Below are 21,652 nucleotides of genomic sequence, written 5' to 3'. Positions count from 1 at the left end.
GCGCAACTGCGCGAATACGCAACCCTCATGGACATCAAGATCTCGCTCGATCACGAGATCGCTACTTACCGCACACTGCTCGAGGGAGAGGAGGACAGGTAATGTGACCCTTGTTATGATGAAAATTGTGGATATTTTTCGGCTTTCTCACCACTTTACCTGTCATTTTTGACAATAAAAAATATTGCCGCGTTAATAATATAGTACGTACTTTTATCTGGGTTACAGTGCAGTAAGTCTACCACACTATAGCACAGAATAAGTAATAGTACAGGTACAGAAGGATTACTCCGCAAGACGATTTAAATAAATGCGAGTCTTGCTACGACGCGATACAGTGGAATTCAGCTCGCACAGCACTACGTACCTACAATTTTATTCACCTACAAGTTTTGTCTCTTTCTATCGCGTGCCTCTGAACTCTTCTTACGTTGTTAGGGTTGCTGTCTAGTGAAAAATTAATTAATCTACTTATATGTAATGAGGTACGTATGTAGATAAGTACGCATTCATTATGGAAAACCTTGGGAGAGGCCTTTGTCCAGCAGTGGACGTCATTTGGCTGAAACGAACGAACGCATTCTGAGCAGTGTCATGGTAGGTTAGGTTCCTACACTATCTTAAGAATTATTGATTATCTACATGACCAACATACCTTTCAGCATCTTTGGGAAGCGAAAAAAAAGATAAATCCGGTGTAGATTTCTTTTCGAATTTAAACACCCGAACCCCGCACAATATTTATTTCTCTTTATGTCCATTTTTAAATAATACTTCGATCATAGAATTAGGTACATACTACAACGCACGCCAGCGTCCTGACGAGCGCGCGCGTGACACTCGACTGATATAATACCCGCCGGCGGGGCGCTTCGCTGTAGGTAATTATCGGATGTACCGCGCGGAGTGAGCCAGGCCTGACTATAGCCCAAATAAATCTAGTCAAATTGTTGTGACCCATTTCAGGATATGACGTATAAATAACTGGATACACCACTACTTTATGATGTACAAAAATCCAGTTAATTTTGTCACCTTTCACGTGAATTACTACAATCAAATTCAAAGTATTTTGATGCAAGTACACAACCAGTGTAAATAGTCTTTTTTTCGTAGCATTACATGGCATGCACACAACGTGCTTGCTCACCGAACCGAAACCAATGAAATCCTTACATTACAACTGTAACATTTCTATCCAGGCTGAACCTAACATCCCAGTCGCCCGGTCGCGAATCCCGCGCCTCCGCCAGCGGTAGCGCCAGCGGTGGTCGCGGCACGCCCGGCCGTCGTGCTACGCCCCTCCGCGCCGCGCGTAAACGCACACTGTTGGATGAGAGCGAGGAACGCAGCCTGCACGACTTCAGTGTCACCTCCAGCGCTAAGGGAGACTTGGAAGTGGCTGAGGCCTGCCCAGACGGCACCTTTGTCAAGATCCGCAACAAGGGAAAGAAGGTAAGCCAACAGTTTTGTAGAAGGACATGGTACATATATGTTATTTCTATCTTGCGAACGCGAGTGAGGAACGCAGCCTGCACGACTTCAGTGTCACCTCCAGCGCTAAAGGAGACTTGGAAGTGGCTGAGGCCTGCCCAGATGGCACCTTTGTCAAGATCCGCAACAAGGGCAAGAAGGTGAGCCATATGTAAGTTTCAATGCCAAACCGACCGTTGCTATTAGTTGCCGGAGTCCAAGCTTAACTTTTAGTTTATTCTTCAATGAGTGTTATACAACAACTCTCATGCCATTTTAGACTTTATGAACCACTATAGACGTCTGACCTGGATCATTTGGATCGACGACTTAAACTATTTTACTGTTTTAAACTTACTTCTTTTTTCTAAGTAATTCTGTCGAATTTAGTTTTTACTTTCCTAAACTAAAACCAGTAACAAATACATTATTTGATCACAAACAATGTAAAATTCTCTGGATCGAAAAAATCTGTAAATAGAACAGAGTGACTTCGAGCCATAAGACCATGTTGACGTTTAACAAGATAAGTAAAGCTCTATTAAAAGTTCAAAACATCGTCTAACGCTTATCCATCCTTCCCCAGGAGCAAAGCCTAGGCGGCTACCAGATCCTCCGCAAGGCTGGCGACCAAGAGACGGTGTTCAAGTTCCACCGCACCGTCAAGCTGGAGCCAGGCGCGGTCGCCACGGTGTGGTCGGCCGACGCGGGCGCCGACCACGACCCGCCGCGCGACATCGTCATGAAGGGACAGAAGTGGTTCGTGGCCGATACCTTCACCACCACGCTGGTTAACAACGACCAGGAGGTAAGGGATTTGCGAAAATAATGTAGTTAAATGAATCAACGCAACTGTAGACCTTTTGTTTGGCGCGGTCGCCACGGTGTGGTCGGCCGACGCGGGCGCCGACCACGACCCGCCGCGCGACATCGTCATGAAGGGACAGAAGTGGTTCGTGGCCGATACATTCACCACCACGCTGGTTAACAACGACCAGGAGGTAAGGGATTTATGATCATAATGTAGTTAAATGAATCAACGCAACAGTAGACCTTTTGTTTGGCGCGGTCGCCACGGTGTGGTCGGCCGACGCGGGCGCCGACCACGACCCGCCGCGCGACATCGTCATGAAGGGACAGAAGTGGTTCGTGGCCGATACATTCACCACCACGCTGGTTAACAACGACCAGGAGGTAAGGGGTGTATGATAATAATGTATTTAAATGAATCAACACAACAGTAGACCTTTTGTTGGGCGCGATCGCCACGGTGTGGTCGGCCGACGCGGGCGCCGACCACGACCCGCCGCGCGACATCGTCATGAAGGGACAGAAGTGGTTCGTGGCCGACACCTTCACCACCACGCTGGTTAACAACGACCAGGAGGTAAGGGATTTATGATAATAATGTAGTTAAATGAATCAACGCAACAGCAGACCTTTTGTTTGGCGCGGTCGTCACGGTGTGGTCGGCCGACGAGGGCGCCGACCACGACCCGCCGCGCGACATCGTCATGAAGGGACAGAAGTGGTTCGTGGCGGATACATTCACCACCACGCTGGTTAACAACGACCAGGAGGTAAGGAGCTGATGTTAATAACTAAGACGGTTACTAAAACCGCAGATGTAAAAAGACCAATTTTCAATTTATTTTATGAGAAGACCGGTTGTTTATTTATATAATTACATTATTGCAAGAATAATTTACTGAATGACAGAAAATCTATTTGTAAAAACTTTATTCCTTTCATGTTTGGCGTATTATTCTCATAACCTTAACTTTACTCCACCATTGCTATGGCTATGAATCATTGTGGACCAACGCTAACAGATTCTCGGTTTTATCTGTGCGTATTAGACCGCCTTGTTAGTTTTATTATCTACCTACAAAAATAGGGATTCTTTTCGAGAAATGTTACAAGTTAAAACTGTTTCTCAGGAGGTGGCAGTGTCGGAGCGGCAGCGGCGGCAGGTCAGCACGAGCGCACAGCGGCACCGCGAGCTGGCGCACAAGTACCCGCGCCGCGAACAGGTAACTTTATTGTAGCCTTTATGGCTTATGCAGAAGGTTCACTTTAAATTTCATAACTATAGTCCGATCGCCGAGCACGTAGAATTTCGTCCAATGACCCCAAGCTACCCTTCGTTATCGCTCGCGCGTAATTATATTGCTGTTGCGCTCGCACACTCACTGCTGCCGCGCGTTGCACAGTCGCGACAGCAATATAATTACGTGCGAGCGATAAGGATAGGTAGCTTGGGGTCATTGGACAAAATTCTACGTGCTCGGCGACCAGACTTTAGTCATAGTCAATCGAATATGAACTCTATTTCCTGATTGCTTGCTCCCATTTTGCAGCTGGGCGAGATCCGAGAGGGCGACNTTTATGATAATAATGTAGTTAAATGAATCAACGCAACAGTAGACCTTTTGTTTGGCGCGGTCGTCACGGTGTGGTCGGCCGACGAGGGCGCCGACCACGACCCGCCGCGCGACATCGTCATGAAGGGCCAGAAGTGATTCGAGGCCGATACCTTCACCACCACGCTGGTTAACAAAGACCAGGAGGTAAGGCGTTGATATTCTCTGATCTGATATGTTCTGTAAATTGATTCACTACACCATTTCCATAAAATAATTGTGTGCAAACGCTGACAGATGCAACATAACAGAGTGCTAGGTTGTATCTGAGCGTATTAGACCTCCATCTCAGTTTTATTTTCCGCCCACCTTTTTAATTCCTAATGAGTAATAGTGATTATTTTCGAGAAATGTTAAAACAAGTTAAACTGTTTCCCAGGAGGTGGCAGTGTCGGAGCGGCAGCGGCGGCAGGTCAGCACGAGCGCACAGCGGCACCGCGAGCTGGCGCACAAGTACCCGCGCCGCGAACAGGTATCTTTATTGTAGCCTTTATGGCTTATGCAGAAGGTTCACTTTAAATTTCATAACTATAGTCCGATCGCCGAGCACGTAGAATTTCGTCCAATGACCCCAAGCTACCCTTCGTTATTGCTCGCGCGTAATTATATTGCTGTTGCGCTCGCACACTCACTGCTGCCGCGCGTTGCACAGTCGCGACAGCAATATAATTACGTGCGAGCGATAAGGATAGGTAGCTTGGGGTCATTGGACAAAATTCTACGTGCTCGGTGACCAGACTTTAGTCATAGTCAATCGAATATGAACTCTATTTCCTGATCGCCTGCTCCCATTTTGCAGCTGGGCGAGATCCGAGAGGGCGACGAAAACTGCCGCATCATGTAAGCCGACGCACCCGGTGCCTAGCTTCGCTGGAGCCAGCCATTGTGCCCTGTGGGCAACCTCCTCACTCCTCACGCGATAATTTCTTTAGAATGACAGATGACATCAAAACTACAATAGTTTCATACCATTATTAACAAATACCGTGTACTCGCTGTCCGGTCCATACTTTTCGAATTGAATTGTATAGTCGTAATTTTGTGTTCAATTAATAATTATAAGGTTTATAGATTACTATGACTAAAAGAAATAAAGTACGTATACTAAAGCTTGTATTCTGAAACGAAGCTCAAAATTGACCTGATCGAGATTCAAATCTGTGATAGGTTGAAGTTAAAAACTTGTTAGATATCAATCACAGGTTTGATCTTTTCTTACAAGATTTACGAGTACTTACTTGAGTGTCGTTTTATAATATAGGCCTTACTTAGTTTGCAAACGCTTGCCGATATAGACAGCACATGCACATCAGAATTTATATCGGCGATGGTTGTGAAATGAACCATCTGCTGCGCTAAAGAAATCAACCGCCTCAAGTTTTCACGCCGTTTATGGCCTTTCCTACATTTAAGTCGACGTACTGTGAACAAAGTACAAATTCTCGTTCACGCTGAAGAGGGTAAGTATACAAATATAAATGTTTTATTGTTTTAAATCCCCACCCTCGTAATGCACTAGTTTTAAGTAATTTTATATCAGTAATAATATAATTTAAATCCCATCAGATAACAGATGAATAAAAGTAGATAAGATCTACTAATATAATCGTAATCTTAGTGACACGACTAGAGAAGATCATTGTATTAGGTTAAGGTTCAGTTGACAGTATCATACTGGCATAAAATTTAGTTTAAGGCCCAGATTTCATTGTATTAATTGCTATTTTAAAACAGATAAACAGGTGCAAGTCTCAAATAAAAGGCTCTCATATTGTAAGGCAGTAAACAGCATTTATACAAATTCTTTACCTAAATAATGTTTATGATACTTGGTCAAAAATAATGAATTATAGTTTTAGTTTTTTTTTTCTCTTTAGAAATAATTCAATTGGGTGTTTTTCTTTTCGTTTGTAATCACAAAGAGGATTGAATCTGATTCATCTAACTACGATGTCATATTTCGGTTATTAAATAAATCATGAGACCTTTTTAATTTGGACTCGGTTTATATCTTCCAAGTGTAAAATACCTATTATTACAAAATAAAATTATATTTAGGGTTAAATTATGACTTTCATTTTCTCCCTGGATAGTTTTATTAAATTATTATTTATATTCTTTCGCCCGCATGATATAATATTTAAAACAGATGCCCGCGGCCGCGCCGTCGCCGGCGTTTACCCGTGGTCCCCCAACTATGTTATCCTGATGTATAAACAATAATGTACTGTGAAGTTTCATCAAAATCCGTTCAGTAGTTTTTGCGTGAAAGAATAACAAACATCCTTACAAACTTTTGCATTTATATTATGGTTAATAAAATAAACCCATAAATAACAATATTTGTATGCTCTCTTCACAGTCGAAAGGCAGGCAGGCAGGATCCTCTAAAAAAAATCTTGAATCAATATTTTTTTATAAACTGGAATCATCAACTAAGCCGCCAGCAACCTCGCTCTCCCAAAATGCGTGCAAGCAGAGCGCAGGCAGCGGATAAGTGTTTTGTTGAATAATTTTATGCACTCCGCTCCGTCCGACGTCCGCGCCTTTATTTAATTGTTCACGAACACAATGTTTAATAAAATTTAAATAAATTCTAAAGCCCGGTCCGTGGGCACGTAGAATACAAAGATACAGATGTGTAAGCTGGAGACACGGTACTCCAGCTCGCACATAGTTTTTTGATCGTGGTTTTAACAGTATTTGAGCTAAAGTCTTGAAAAGTGGAAAGCCTACTATTTGGATTCGACTGTAATTTTTGGGGTATAATACATTATCGTAGCATAAATATTTACGAAGATACAGATGTGTCAGCTGGGGACACGTGTCCTCAGCTTACACACAGAAAACAACTCATGAAGTTCTAATGGCTCTAATTGAATGACTGAGAGGTTTGATGACTCTAATTAGGCTTTTATTGATGGTATACTTGGAATTGCTCTAGGGCCAATGAGGAAGTTGGAGACATTCAGGTTAAAATATGATGAAGACGACAAACCAAAAGAGTAGTTTTCGGAATGAACGCTAAGCGAAGGTAATCTAGCTTTTATAATATCTTTGGATTAAGAAAAAAAAATGACAGTGACATTTATTACAAGTTTACCATCTTATTAAATTTACCCTTTAATTCAGGAAAAATAAAGTGTGATGAGGTTATCGATATTTTTTTCCTTGTAAACTTTTGCCAATGCTTTTAAAATCTGGCTTTGATAAATTTAAATAAAAATAGTTTTAGATAAGCCATCATCCTTTAGCAGACGCAGTTTTATTGCAGAGATTACCACAGACAACAAGATGGCGACATAGAGCGATTTGTCTATTAACTAGAGACGTAACTACATACTAGTGTAGATCAGCTGAATCGGTAAATAGGGTTCAATATTAATGATACAACAGAGCCCCGATTACATTAATATTTAACGTCACCAATCCAGACACGCTTCTCGATTCTGCGATACGATTGGTCGTTCAACAGCGTACGTCAGCTGTTTTAACCAATCGAGAAGCGTGTCTGGATTGTAGACGTTAAAAGTTACCGTAATCGGGGCTCAGGCTTGCATAATGCTCACATTGCTCATCACGTGGGCATTGTCATGGTGAATCATTGATAGGCTTTGAATAGTCAGTTTTTATTTAAGACCGTATTTGGATTTCTTTAAAAATCTTGAAAAATAAACCACATTTTTCTTTTTTTCTGGGGAGAAACATCTACTCGAGGTTGTAACCCTGCCATTTGACATATTATGTCAACTTGAACTGACTGCAGTTAGTTAGGTTATAAAATAGTTTTGTAAATAATGCCGGCATAATAATATAATTTGCAGGTTTTTCATGAAAACATTAACTTAGAAGGTGTGACCGTAAAGGTATGTCAATAATGATCACATAATATGTTTCCATAATCGTTTTGCAACAGGTAAATTATATAAAATAAGTATTTGGGTAATAAACTAACTTTGATCATCATTTTTTAACGTTACAATACGTTTAATCTATCTACAAGCTGTATTATTTTTAATTGTTTATCTTCTGATGGTCTTAACCTCCATGTAGTATTTTTATAATGATTAGCCGGAAATATGGACATTGAGAGGTTATGCCAGATCCTTATGGATTACATAAATAAATGTAAAATCCCTGGTTTTGGTAGCTGCTAACAAAAACAAACTAACAACAATACTTGTGACACAAGTCTGAGCTTCGATTTGCTCCAGGCACAACATTTTCATAAATAGAGAAACATGGGTCTCAACGCTACATGCTGCAGCTGGTCACAAGCAGACTGGCGGCTCGTGGTGTCGTCCGGCCGGGCGGGCTTGAATATTTTCAACTACCCTTGTATTGTCATTTGTTACACCACTAAAGCCTAGTCCGTGAGCACGTAGAATTTTGTCCAATGATCCCAAGCTACCCATCCTTATCGCTCGTGCGTAATTATATTGCTTTCGCGACTGTGCGACGGGCGCCCGCAGTGAGTGTGCGAGCGCGACAGCAACATACGAGCTCACGGACCAGGCTTTAGTGATATACACACAACACTCACAGTATCCATATTCATACTTGACAGCAATGCCCACGGTTTACATTTATTAATCACCGGATACCACACTGGTGACAATTTAAAAACCTACCAATCTCCTATATTACTTGAAGAAACTAGTGGACAAAATTTAAATTATTTGTCTATCTCTATCAGACTGAGAGTAAGAAAATAATGGACACATATTATTTTTCTTTCTTATTTGAATAATAACAGTGCTACATCGAGTTGAAATGGCGTGTGACGTCACGCCTAGGTAGATTTTTTACCTAGAAGTCACGTCACACCACTTTCCAACTCAATATTTATTTATTTATTTTTAGGAAAACCAGGGTTTTAAAGTGTCATAAAAATAAGTTAGGCAACAGGTAAACCACTTATAGTTTCTCACCGGTAGAAAATAATTTAAACAATAATAATGTAATATAGCGTAGTGGCACCAATGATCGACACTTTAAGGAGATATTGGGCTTCTTATTAAGATTAAAGGTCATTTAGTCATCTTTAAACCAAAAGTAACGATTGAGCATGATTAGGTATATTCTTGAGATAAGAATAGGATGTATTATTTTTATTAACTATACACGGACTAGAAAAAAATCCCAAAAAATGAAAAAGCATATAAATCTCCAATCATCGACACCGAATCTCCAGTAGTCAACACCCAGTCATCGACAGCTGCCACTTACCGACACCCAGTTATCGACGATCTCCTTTTTTGGCACTCGACCAGGTTTAGGACGGAAGCTCTGCCAGTCCTGGCTGGTGTACTGCCGGTCGACTTAGAGGTACAGAAGCGTGCGGCTATCTACTTCGCATCAAGGGAAAATATACTTAACCTCCGATTTCTTAAATAGCCGCGATCGTTCTAAAATAAGCCGATTAAGTATTTGATTCCCGAGAAGTCGTTGAAGAGGAATTACTTTTAATGAATGGCAAAAAAGATGGAATACGTCAGTCAAAGGGCGTCACTTATATAATTTCTTCCCGAATGTAGGGTAAGTGCGCTAGTTTTCGTCCAATTATCGGAGTTGCCAACTTTGTGATGCGAAATGAATATCTTAAAATACCCTTTCTCATATGTATCATATGTCATTTTAATCCTTATATAGTCTACTTTACCTTAATATTATATGACAATAAGTAAATACCACGGGTTTTTTTTTTAAAAATATTTTATGCAAAAGAGGCGATTTCACTAGTTTTCGTCCAAAAAAATCAGTTTTCGTCCTAGTGTACGCTAGTTTTCGACCACTGTGTTGAAAAAAGGGTGCAGTTGAATTATCAACTTAAAATCAATTCTACAATACAGTAACTATGGATTGTGGTATATCATTTGAAAGGTAATTTTGTTAGCTTTCAAATGATATCAAAAAGATTTAAATAAGTTTCTTACCTCAATTTAGGAAAATATTGCAATAGGTCGAAGGACGAATGGACGAAAACTAATCTACAGGAATAGCTAATTTTGGTTTTCNACTTCCTTATGGATTTTACTAAGAAATGTTGTTATTTTCACCGGTACTCCAGCCGTAATCAGTTGTTATACTGCCATTTTCAAAATAAATTGGCGGATATTGCTTAAATGTCAATGGGAGGCAGTCAACAGTGTGCTTTCTATGGTACAGTGTTGACATATTAAGAAATCGATTTTATACTCTTATTTTATTGAATCAAAAAATAAAGTGTCGGTCATTGGTTCTTGTCGGTCATTGGTGCCACTACGTTAATATTGTAATTATTTGATTAGAAAGAAAGAAAGAAAGAAAAAATGTTTATTCAGTATCATCGACAATACACTTGCAATACTTAACATTATTTAATGAGAAGGTAATTACAATGATACTGAAAAGGTATCCACTCAGCATGGTGTCGTAGCATCTCAGTAGATAATGCCACGATGCTGGTCTTCCATGGACACCCAAACAGGGAGAGCACTACTGAGCACATGAATCATGATACATACATAATAATATAAATACCTCATAAATACGTTACATATTGTACACCTTATATTTAACTATTTACATAATTATAAGAAAGTTAGCACACAGTTACCATAACAACCATAGCAATACATGTTACTGATGAAACGTGGAACTTGAAGTGAGTGCATTTTAATTTACATTAATTTCAGTTTGCTGTCCTATAATGAGTCTTTTTGCAAATTTAAAAGGAAACCTTTGTATTTATATTTAAAAGAAAACAATGAGAAACATTTTTAAGGGGTGGAGGGATGTGTCCAATATTTTTTGTCCACATCCCTGTTCTGTTATGTTAACTCGTTTGTCAGTTACCAAACAATAGTTTTTTGTTGTGTCTTGTTTTGCTACACTTGAGTAACTTTAAACTAGGTAACAAGTACTGATAACAACTTACATAAATTAACTTTCTGTGCATATTATTTGAAGTAATTAGTTTGTATTATTGTGCTGTTTGAACAACTATTTGTTATCAAGAAATAACTGTAAATGTAAATTTACAGTTATTTCTTGATAACAAATAGTTGTTTTATTGCTCAAATTAGCTTTTAAACATTTAAGCGGTTGTCACAACCCTTTACTTGAAATCTTTTTTCCATACTAATTATTCACAGGATAATAACATTAAAATAAGTTCAGAAGATCTAGATACCTGGTGGTATCATTAACTTGGTAGTTATAGCAAATTATGGCAGCAGTTTTACATTTCAACTAAACATATTTTAGTTTTGTAAGACAGTGGTGTAACTGAGTGGTACATAAGAAGATCAATAAAAATAATGATATTTTTATTGATTTTTGACATTTGTTATAGACTATAGTTAAAGTAAGATGGTGCAACTCAGCCAGAAAAAATATACACTGTAACTTCTTTCTGAATCCCCCAAACTTTTTCTTTCACGATTTGGAGTTCTATGATTTTCCTAAAATGTGTTAAGTTCGTAATTTGGACATCAGCATACGTTTAATGACGATGTTAATATCCCGATAGTTCCACTGCGGCTTCCGTACCTTGACCCAGGTGGGCGTAGAATAGGTCAGGAGGGAGGCCCGCTGGCGGGGGGCATGTTTGGGCGGGCGTAGTAGCGTAGTGACGTCAGGGCGCCAGTATCGACCCCGGCGCCCGTCACAACACCCCTCCCCCGCTGTGGAGGCCGCACTACCCCTCCCTCGCCCCGCGCCACTGCGGAGAGAACCGCGCANCGACGCTAATGGAAAACATTCAGTACTCTCTTTGATGAGATCCACACTTCCACCGTAACTCCACCCACACCCCTCCGCGGGTGGGATAACTGCGCCGAACCTTACTCTTCACTGTTTTGCGGTCGAGTGCTGCAAATAAACACAAAATAAAACTGCCAATATCGAAGCCACTCAGCGATTGATTCCAGTAACTAACACTTTTGTTTGGTGCCGACAAGAAGTAGCCTACATGAAGGCAGGCACAGAAAACTTGCTGCTCTCAAATCGAATCTAAATGCTCATGAAGACAGATCACATTATTTCATCGAAATAATATAACAGATGCTGTGAGACCATAATGACCAACATAGATCGATCCCAGAAGCGTACCTATTTTTGAGGGTCTATTCACCCAGGTGATCAAAGTGGACTCCAGGCGATAAGTACTTCGGTGTCCTTTAATCATCATCATCATCTCAGCCATAGGACGTCCACTGCTGAACATAGGCCTCCCCTAATGCTATCCATGTTGCCCGGTTAGTAGCGGCCTGCGTCCAGCGCCTTCCTGCTATCTTTATGATGGCGTCGGTCCACCTTGTGGGTAGTCCTTTAATCACCTGTGGATAAGAAAAGAAGTCCACTTTGTTTTGTTTGTTTATTTCGAAATTTCGATGCAAAAAGCAAGTGATTCATCCACCACGATATATGTATTATGCAATCATACAGACATAATTATAATCATTGACATAGTCTAACAAAACATACTCATTTGAATTTGGCACCTAGTTATAAATATCGTCTTTAACTTGTTTAAATTGCTTGATCTCTCTCATTTTAACAAACCAGTAATTCAAACTCGTAATAGGTGCCATAACGCCCTTGTTATGCCAGATATTGCGAAACAAAGTCAACAATCTGGCCGCAACGAAGTGCGCAGTGGTCACGAAAAGCGGTCCCCGGCCCGGAACTTCCCCTGTTGTTCCGACAGTTGGGCCTTGACCTGTTTTGCGAAATACGTCTTGTGGAATTATATAGTCAAAGTGGTCCTCTGTATTCGTATCTTGATAAAATGTTGCGTAAGCTAGTTGTCATTTTAAACTTTATTTTGAGAATCAGCTAACGTCATTGTTTCGTTTCAGAATCGTATAAACTAAAGCGCAATTACATGGACCTGACTGAAAATGACTAATGTTTCCGTAATTACCAACCTGAAAAGGTTCAAAAAGATGCCGATCTATGTGGTCGAAGAACATAACGATGCCTTACAATTTATATACTCAGCTATCGGAGGAAAGAAATTACCGATGGAAGGTACCACTTTATTGCACTTCGACGCTCATCCAGACATGCTTATAGATCGTAAATTGAAGGGAGAAGAGGCGCGTTCTGGTAGGAAAGTTTTGCCATTATTGCAAATAGAAAATTGGATCGTACCCGCTGCGGCCGCTGGCTATATTGACCGCGTGGTGTGGCTGCGCCCTCCGTGGGCGAATCAATTCTCCGACGGCACGCGCGTTATTCAGGTCGGCGATGATGCACACACTGGGCTACTTCGAGTGGACAGCAAAGAACCGTATTATCTTTCCGATGCATTATATTCGTCCAATTTAGAAAACTCTAGAGAATTTGAACTTACTGTCGCCGAGCTCTCTGATAAAACCAAAGAAAAGGTTGGAGAAATCGAAAATTTAGCAAGCACTCTAAATATTACTGAACCTTATGTGTTGGACATTGATTTAGATTTCTTCAGCACAGGAAACCCGTTCCTTTCCTTATTTCAAAGCATCAACTTATATGACCGTTTGGAACCTATATTTAGCTTTAAACTTCCTGAAAATGACGACGCGGAAACAATACAAAAAGTTAATGAGTTGCGGGAACAACAAATCGAGGAGTTGGAAAATATATTTCAACATCTAGAAGAGCACGGCGAGTTGACTCATTACTCTGGTATTAGAAGTGATATGTTTCATAAGGTATGTTGAGCTTGTATGTTTTTTTAATGTATCTTCATCTAATTAGTTGAAACATGTACTGTTTTAATTTGTGTACTTCACATTTGATTTCCATTTTATTGTTTGGTTTTAGGTTTCAGACTTAGTGTCTGTTGTGTTAGCAGAAGCAGAACGTCTAAACGTGACACCTGATTGGTGGGCGATATACGCAGGAGGCTGCACAAGAGACCAGGGTGGGCTGCCTTACCATATAAGCAACGAACAAGAAATAAGAAATTTGATTAGCGCGTTCTCCAAATTGCTGCGGGTGTTACCAACTCCCGTATTAGTTACCGTCTCCAGGTCGACTGATGATGGTTACTGTCCCCCAGATCAGGTAATAAATTTCGTTTAGTAGAGTTTTAAATCAAATCTCTCATCGATTTCGTCTTACTTATTCTGACTAATTTCTTTATTATTCTCTATTTTTATGCAGACTCCAGAAATATACATAGAAATACATATTTATGACGATGAGGGTTAGATTAGGCAGGGGTTAAAAGATGCAAGTTATGTCATATGTTTTAGACTAAAGCTTAATTTCTATTGCTTCAGGTGGATCTAGTTCAGTCCCTCGTGCTCCAGACCTTGAACAACTTGTATGAGACCGACGATCCCTATCTATATTATCTCAATGTAAACACCTAACACTTGATTAGTTCTTAGGATTTTTTCAATTTTTTGTTAATATGTAAATAGGTAATCTCCTTTAGCGAAGCAATCAAATACATGTTCTCCTGTGGTTAAGTAATGTGTTGTTTTAATTGTACAAGTTTCCTTCAAAGTGCTATTTCATCTATATGAAATGAATCCAGAAATCAAGTCAATTTTTTTTATCGAGTTAGTGAAATAGGTGCTGTGGCGACGGCAGGGTGCCCAGCCAGTGCCAAATGCACTGCAGTAAGTCACTTGTAATGCGCTGACAAATTTTGCCCAACAACATTTACAAAGTACATTTACATTTGCTTGAAGAATATTCCAGTAATACCAGTAAGGCTCGTCATAAAATATTCTTTATTGCAACGTAGCGTAGTGCTCCTCTTATGCAGGGTATTTTTATGTAGTTAAGCGACGATAAGAATGATAAACATGTTTGTTTAAAAATAAATTACCAACAAGTTATTTAGATTGTCAGTTCCGTTCGTAGATTGGCACTTTCAGTTTTATCAGTTACTTGTTTTTCAGAATGTTCAGATAAACTCTGAATAAAAGTATAATGTAAAACAATTTAAGGTACGTATATTTTAGCCAATCCGACCTTCTAGATTAGAAACTGAAATTGGATCGTGTTGCACTTTCACTAAGTAAGGCAGGTTTCTCTTGACTCTAGCTAGCTAGACAATCTGATCTGAATAGGTACTCCGTACCTACTGCTAACAAATGAAAAAGCTATAATAATTATATTTAAAATTAAAAGTTAAAGCATTTAAACAAGCTTGTGATCAGTTTTCCAATATTTGGACGAATCACAGATTTCAGTCCAATCTAGAATGTAGATTTATTATTCTTGAGTGTAATTTCATGTAACAAGGCTAACAATATTTTTGCTGATGTCAGAACTCAATAGATTGGGCGCATATTTAGCGGAAACAGCGCGTTTAATTGATATATTAACCGTCCTGAAAACAAAGGATATTCATGTACAACTACAACACCACAATAATAACTGCGCACTTAAAAGTAGTATAGACAAGTACTTAAGTAGATTTATGTGACCAATTGCCAGATGTAGGTACCTGGAGTGCTCCCAAAATGACATTCAATTAAATGCAATTTGCATAGTTATTGGATCTTGCTTTCCATACAATAAGTACCTATCGTTATTGTGATCAGACAAACAATTTAGTCCTTCGATTGGGGGCGATTGGGGTCAACTGCCAGTCGAAGTGGTGACGGCTCATTGCTAACATGGTGTTACATCATCCCGCAGCTAGCTGGAAAACTTATACCAATTATACCCAATAAACGAGATGGGTAGGTACTTCTTGGGCGGGGTCGTTGTATACTACGCCGTGGTTATTTGTAGCGTTTGTTATCAATAAGACGATAAAGATTACTGAACAAGAAAGCTTTATAAATAACGAATAACTTAAGCTTTTTCAGTGAGAGCACCCTTAAGTAGAGCCTACTTACTTGAGAACAAATTCCCTTCACGAAGCAGGCAGGTAGAATCGCCGTGTCATCACAAAAACAAAATCCGAACCCATGGCTTTAGTCGTCCGGATCGAGAACAAAAAGTTTGGCCTTAGATTTGAATGGTCCACCAGGAACAACAACATTAACTAGTCTTAGCAACTAAAATGTTGGAAGTAAGAATGATTCTTCTGAGAAAAGTTCGTCCTACCTACTGGTCCACCACCTTTACGTAGGTACGTCTTCTACGTACTGAACTTTTCTAACTTTAATGTTTCACTACTTTAGAAATGGCCAAAGATTTAGATCCCTAAAAGTGTTAGTTTTTAGACCTCAACTCTTCCCCTGGTGTTATGTATGGATTATGGATGCATAGCTGCGGCTGCTACCTTGAGTTCATATCAAATGTGCTTGGAATTTCTCCTTGTATTGAAATTATATGACTGATTAAGAACTTCTTAACTTCCTTCCACTTATTTTAGACTGTCAATTTTTATTTATTTATTTATTTATTGCACATAATGAATACACTGTATATTGTTAGGTACTAACATACAAATGCACACCCGGTTGGGCACAGCAATACAAAATAACAGTTATTAAATATTATTAACAATAATTAAATTTATAAATCTTAAGAAAATCTTTAAGAAAATGTGTGTATGGCATGTGGCCAGGCGTCGCACCAACATCGTCAAACCCCGCTAAAAGATAAAAACTAGCTCTCATTGTTAAACTTTGGTTGCGTAATATTGCGTAAACGTTGTTTTTCAATGGAGTCTGATATAAATTCCCGCGGTTGCCGTAATGGCAGTACTAAAATCAATCATTATTTCCTAAATACCTATGAGGAGTAACAATTTTCTAAATCAAGCTGAGGGGCTGAGAACCACCACAATGCTTTTGCTGGGCATAGTGTTCGAAAAGTAGGGTCGGGGATGATGGGGAGAGGAAACAACTTGTTTACCTGCCATAACCAACCAAACGTCCAAACTACAGGTGATAAACAATAACACCCATCTAAAATCAGCCTCTCATCGTCCACTGTTAGCTACATTCCTGCACAGTTGCCTACCAATAGGTGCTATTCGTTCTGCTAGGTACTTATTACCTAATCATTTGTCTAACACTTGGTAGGCCTACAAATTTTTAAATAAAAACATCAGCATTGGGAATCAAACTATGCTTCTTTCATCTTTAAATCTGGTTGGTGGTGTCATTGTCACGTCGAAAATAACGTGCCCTCCAATACCCCTGAATTTCAATTACACAAATCGTATTATTAGGAGTTATTGGGTAGGTAGGTACCTATCGATGGACTCAAATGTATTGGTAATTTGGTACTGTCCCGATATCGTGATATCAATACATTGGAGTGCGTGGAACCCACCACGTGTGGATGGCCAAATCAGTCTAGTAGGTAAGTAAAAAGAATGAATGCTTGATTCTTTGTTTTTTTTCCCTTATTATAGGTTCTACCAGGTCCCCCTAGGGTCCCTATTATCCGTGGTCCCACCGTTTTGTTGAGCCACAGTGGGACCATGGGTAACGAATAGGGGACAAGGCACCTATAGACACCTTTTACAAAGTTGGCCAAACCCCTTAGCTGATTTTGCTCAAGTCTATGTCTGAGCTTCGCGCCCTATTGGACTTCAGAGTACTTATCTACCGGATTGACTAAAAAAATAAGCACGCGAGAAGAGAACAGGCAAGCCGCATTCCGCGACTGGGTCGACGGGCACGGCACGGCCCCGCGCTCCTTCCCTCGGTTCGGCTCGGCAGCTCGCTCGCTCGGTCGCCACCTCCTCAGTCATTCGCGCGCGTCGTTTGTGGCGACTTGTCTGCGTTTCGCTCGCTCTTATTGCATGCTGTATTTACAATTTCAGTGTTGTTGTTATTATCATTGAACGTACTAAACAAGTGACTAGTGTTTGTGACAGTGTGAAATAATACAGTTGCTGTATAGCAGGATTAATTGCGTGCTATTTTGTGGTTTGCGAGAAGCAGACAGCCACGGCAGGCGCCGAGCGCAGGTAGCGTCTCATATTTGTTTTCAATCTGATTACGGCTGCGCTAATCTGGTTCAGCGAAGCCAGGCGTGCTAAGGACTAATTCTATTCAGAAATATGTTGATAGATGTAACAACAGTACCACGTGACGTCATTTAGGTATCAATTGGCTGCCGCTCACCACGTGGTTCGGTACGGGCGATGTTGTAAACAATTCAACGCCCTTCTCCGTACGTCGCGTCGCTTCGTCGCCGGGGCTATCTATGTTGTATGTGTTCAATGTTGTGCGTCCATTTCTGGCAGAACGTTTTATGAACAACAAATAGGCCAAGAACCTTTCTAATTTTTAAGTTGATAACGATAATCCAGAATATCCAGTAGATCATGGAAGTCTGGTTATCTAGATCTTAGATAGGTACCTAAAAATTCAAGCAGACACAACTACAAATTATAAGTTCAAAGTTATGTCCAGGTCAGGGCCAGGGTCTGAATCACAGAAGCGGGAGAGACAAGCAAACAAAAATTATGAAAATGTTATGAACTCTATTTAGATCCTCTCTGTTTTCTAAGCGCTACATAAACCACACATACAATTTTTTCTTTTGAGCTTTGTCTCATTCTACAGTAGTTACCTACCTACTCAAGGGAGGAGGGTTATCTGATATCTCGTTAAATAAGATTATCTGCTTAACTTACATGGATATTAGTTGAATTTGATCACCTGTACCCACCTACTTGCCTAGTAAGTAACCCGTTCTTTATACCTATCATTTAGGGTAGAGTTCGCCAAGGACATAAAAATTGAGAAGTCTGTTTATTATTTTGCTTACCATTACCAGTTTTATCTCACTTGATGTCGGATGTCGGGGTAGGTAGGTATCACGCGGCTAACTCGTGCTGACCGAAGTTGAATGTAGGAGATAGTTTCGGTAGTGATCGTCTTTGCTTTGTTTATTGTTTGTACCTACTTAGGTAGGACTTTTCAATGCGAATGATAAAAACAACTGACGAATGCATAAGTTAATGACGAGCGATAGTAAAGGTAGAGTCACACACAAAGGCGCCGGAAAGAAAGAACCCCCGAAAAAGAATTGCATACTTAAGCATGCAATGGCGAAATCTAGAGACAACCAAACTAACAAAAGATGTAGGTACCTACATAATGAAAACACTTAAAAAAGTGTTTTCACTATTTAATTCACATAAATACTAAGTCGGTTGTAGACAAAAACATCACAATCACAATTTGTAATAAAATGATTTGGCAGATAAGATAACAACACCAGCGAAACAATGTTGCAGGAACAAGATTCGGCATAATATTATTATTTTGTTTGGTATTAAAATCATAAACATTGAAAACTGAAATATTTTATAGGTTGATAACAAAATGATCGATAAGACAGCGCCAGAAACGTGCACCTTGAAGTCTTATCAAAACACTATTTCGAAAAACAATGTTTTACGGCTGTTTTACGCTTTCAATGACCTTGAATTAACGTGCAGTGGTATGTGTGATCTACTCACTACTGGACGATTGTAAGAAGATAACAGTACACTAACAAAAGGCAGGGATCCATGGTTCTATTCCCTAGTTTATAGTCTGGTACATGCACATCAATCTAATGCAATAATTGCTATTTTGCTTAAAACAAAAATGTATACCTACCTACTATGACTTTATTCTCTGTCTACTGTATTAGGTAAATAACTAGGTTTCAGGAAAATCAGCATTTTTTTTAAAGGAAAACGGATAACGTCGCACCTTGAGTAGAACCTTAAAATTGACAAGATCTCTACCTTATCTATCTCTATNCTACTAGCGGCCGCCCGCGACTTCGTGCGCGTGGATCTCGTTTTACCCCCCCTTCATCTATCTTACGCGGTTCAGATTTTTTGCAATATCCTGTTGTAACTAAGCTTTAAGTTTACTAAGGTACCTGCATGCCAAATTTCAAGTCTATCTTACGCGGTTTAGATTTTTTCATACAAATGTTTTTTCCCGCTAACTCCCGTTCCCGTCGGAATTTTGCAATATCCTGTTGTAACTAAGCTTTAAGTTTACTAAGGTACCTGCATGCCAAATTTCAAGAGTCTATCTTACGCGGTTTAGATTTTTTCATACAAATGTTTTTTCCCACTAACTCCCGTTTCCGTGGGAATTTTGCAATATCCTGTTGTAACTAAGCTTTAAGTTTACTAAGGTACCTGCATGCCAAATTTCAAGCGTCTAACTTAAGCGGTTTAGATATTTCGTACAAAAGGATTTTCCCGCTAATTCCCGTTCCCGTGGGAATTCCTAAGTATCCTATAACCTGCCCAGGAGTACGAAGAATAATTGTACCAAGTTTCGTTAAAATCCGTCAAGTAGTTTTTGTTTCTATAAGGAACATACATACAGACAGACAGACAAAAATTTTACTGATTGCATTTTTGGCATCAGTATCGATCACTAATCACCCCCTGATAGTTATTTTGAAAATATATTTCATGTACTACTCAACCTACTAAAAATTCTGTTGAACTGGGTCTGCCGCATTTCAAACGACGTTTATTTTTTACGGAATTAATGGGCTACTCAAAGTTTGTCACGTAGACACCGTAGTGCGCTTTCGTATGCGCTCTAGAGGTGAGGAGGCAAGCAGGAAGAGTGTGGGGTGGGGGTGCAATGTTTTGGTTTGGTGGCGACTGGCGAGCGACAGTGCGCCGCCGCACTGCCCGCGCCGACTGATCGATCGCGCTGCGCTGCGCTGCTCTATTATTTATTACTGAAAATATGCCGGCGTGGTGCGGCACGCGGTCGACGACCTCTGCTCGCCACGCCGCGTAAACAACTCTCACAGAATGCAGCGCGGGAAACTGGTCCCCTTAGTACCTGCGAAGCGAAACCGCTTGCCCCAGGGACCCTGCTAGCTTACGTCGCGGCTCTGTGAAGCCCTTCGTACGCGCGCTATTACATTTCAAGGCGGTCGAAGCCACGCGCGCACCACGTGTACACGTTATCATTAAACTATGTAGTGTTGATTCAACGTTAATTGCTTATTAAGATGAATTACATAATTAATCCAAAATTCGGCCACCAGATGACAGAAAGATTTGTAAATTAACGCAGCAGCCACGACTGGTTACCTAAGCTAAATAGGATCTAATACCATGCTTACCGCTACCTACCGTGCGATGTGGAAGTCATTGGGGAAGACCTATGTTCAGCAGTGTATGTCCTGTGGCTGAAATGATGATGATGATGACATACCTACTTACCGGGCATACTTTAGCACCCTAAATAACTAAACAACAATAAATGGGTCGTAAAGAAAAGAAAACCCAAAAGAAAGAAAAACAGGAGTTTAAAATTGTAAATGTTGTAGTAAAAGTTACCCCGGACGATTTCATCGGATACCGATTTAACTTCTAAAATTACTTAATCAGTGAAACAACGGTAATAAAACGATTGCCAATAAAACTTTTCTCTTCGGAATAATGTATAGTTGGTACGTAAGTAGTGACTGCTTTCGGACGATTCGGATATAAATGTGTCGCTCGCTTCGCCATTTAGGCCGTCCACTGTCGTCATCATGACGTAGATCACCGTCTTAGATACACAGAACACGTATACGTAGGTAGGCATTGTACTGTCCAAACAACGTGCAAGTCACAAATAACATACATTACATATTTTGCGTGTACGTGTACATTACTATGTACATAGTTTGAAGATAACTAAGAACATAGGCGCCGCCGCGGCGCACCGCCGTCGTCGCCGTTTAGATATGCATAGATTCATGACCGGGTGGCTGTTTTTACAAACTAGGAACACGTAAATTATTTGTTCCATTCATCCAGTGCACGCTATCTAAATCTCACTATGAGTACAAAAAAAGTTTATACAAAAACTAGCGGCCGCCCGCGACTTCGT

The 21,652-nt window shown here is 40.2% G+C and overlaps 3 protein-coding genes across 8 annotated transcripts in view; all 3 read left to right on the top strand.

The window, feature by feature from the left end:
- Positions 1-5,961, top strand: part of LOC114351754 (lamin-C) — an 18,998-nt gene extending 13,037 nt beyond the window's left edge. For 2 of the 6 annotated variants that reach the window (XM_028303063.1, XM_028303060.1), the window contains exons 7-11: positions 40-98; positions 1,203-1,455; positions 2,060-2,281; positions 3,414-3,506; positions 4,696-5,961. In XM_028303063.1, the coding sequence (XP_028158864.1) occupies positions 40-98; positions 1,203-1,455; positions 2,060-2,281; positions 3,414-3,506; positions 4,696-4,740 (672 nt within the window). In that variant the 3' untranslated portion in view covers positions 4,741-5,961. Of the gene's footprint in view, positions 1-39; positions 99-1,202; positions 1,456-2,059; positions 2,282-2,362; positions 2,505-2,860; positions 2,902-3,413; positions 3,507-4,695 lie in introns of those variants that run through there. The other 4 variants (XM_028303062.1, XM_028303059.1, XM_028303064.1 and 1 more) reach the window with 3 other exon arrangements.
- A 1,709-nt stretch (positions 5,962-7,670) lies between these two features.
- MESR6 (misexpression suppressor of ras 6) lies at positions 7,671-14,345 on the top strand. The gene is made up of 4 exons (XM_028303067.1): positions 7,671-7,762; positions 12,740-13,576; positions 13,689-13,931; positions 14,150-14,345. The coding sequence occupies exons 2-4, from the start codon at positions 12,782-12,784 to the stop codon at positions 14,240-14,242; spliced, it is 1,131 nt and encodes a 376-aa protein (XP_028158868.1). The 5' UTR covers positions 7,671-7,762; positions 12,740-12,781; the 3' UTR covers positions 14,243-14,345.
- A 3,171-nt stretch (positions 14,346-17,516) lies between these two features.
- The window catches only part of InR (insulin receptor), a 66,824-nt gene continuing 62,688 nt past the window's right edge, over positions 17,517-21,652 (top strand). Inside the window, exon 1 of the mRNA XM_028303044.1 lies at positions 17,517-17,760. The gene's annotated coding sequence lies outside the window, so the exon portion shown is untranslated. The remainder of the gene's footprint in view (positions 17,761-21,652) is intronic.

This window comes from Ostrinia furnacalis, unplaced genomic scaffold (genome assembly GCF_004193835.3).
Source record: "Ostrinia furnacalis isolate ACB-3 unplaced genomic scaffold, ASM419383v2 OfSCF1172, whole genome shotgun sequence".
Lineage (NCBI taxonomy): Eukaryota > Metazoa > Arthropoda > Insecta > Lepidoptera > Crambidae > Ostrinia > Ostrinia furnacalis.
The sequence above is the reverse complement of the archived record's forward strand: the minus strand, read 5'-3'. Positions and strand labels throughout refer to the sequence as shown.

Excerpts from the sequence above, each read along its gene's own strand:
- MESR6 (XM_028303067.1), top strand. The coding sequence starts at position 12,782 with ATGACTAATGTTTCCGTAATTACCAACCTGAAAAGGTTCAAAAAGATG. Across the intron at positions 13,577-13,688 it reads GAAGTGATATGTTTCATAAG|GTTTCAGACTTAGTGTCTGT; the intron begins GTATGTTGAGCT and ends GTTTGGTTTTAG. Across the intron at positions 13,932-14,149 it reads GTTACTGTCCCCCAGATCAG|GTGGATCTAGTTCAGTCCCT; the intron begins GTAATAAATTTC and ends CTATTGCTTCAG.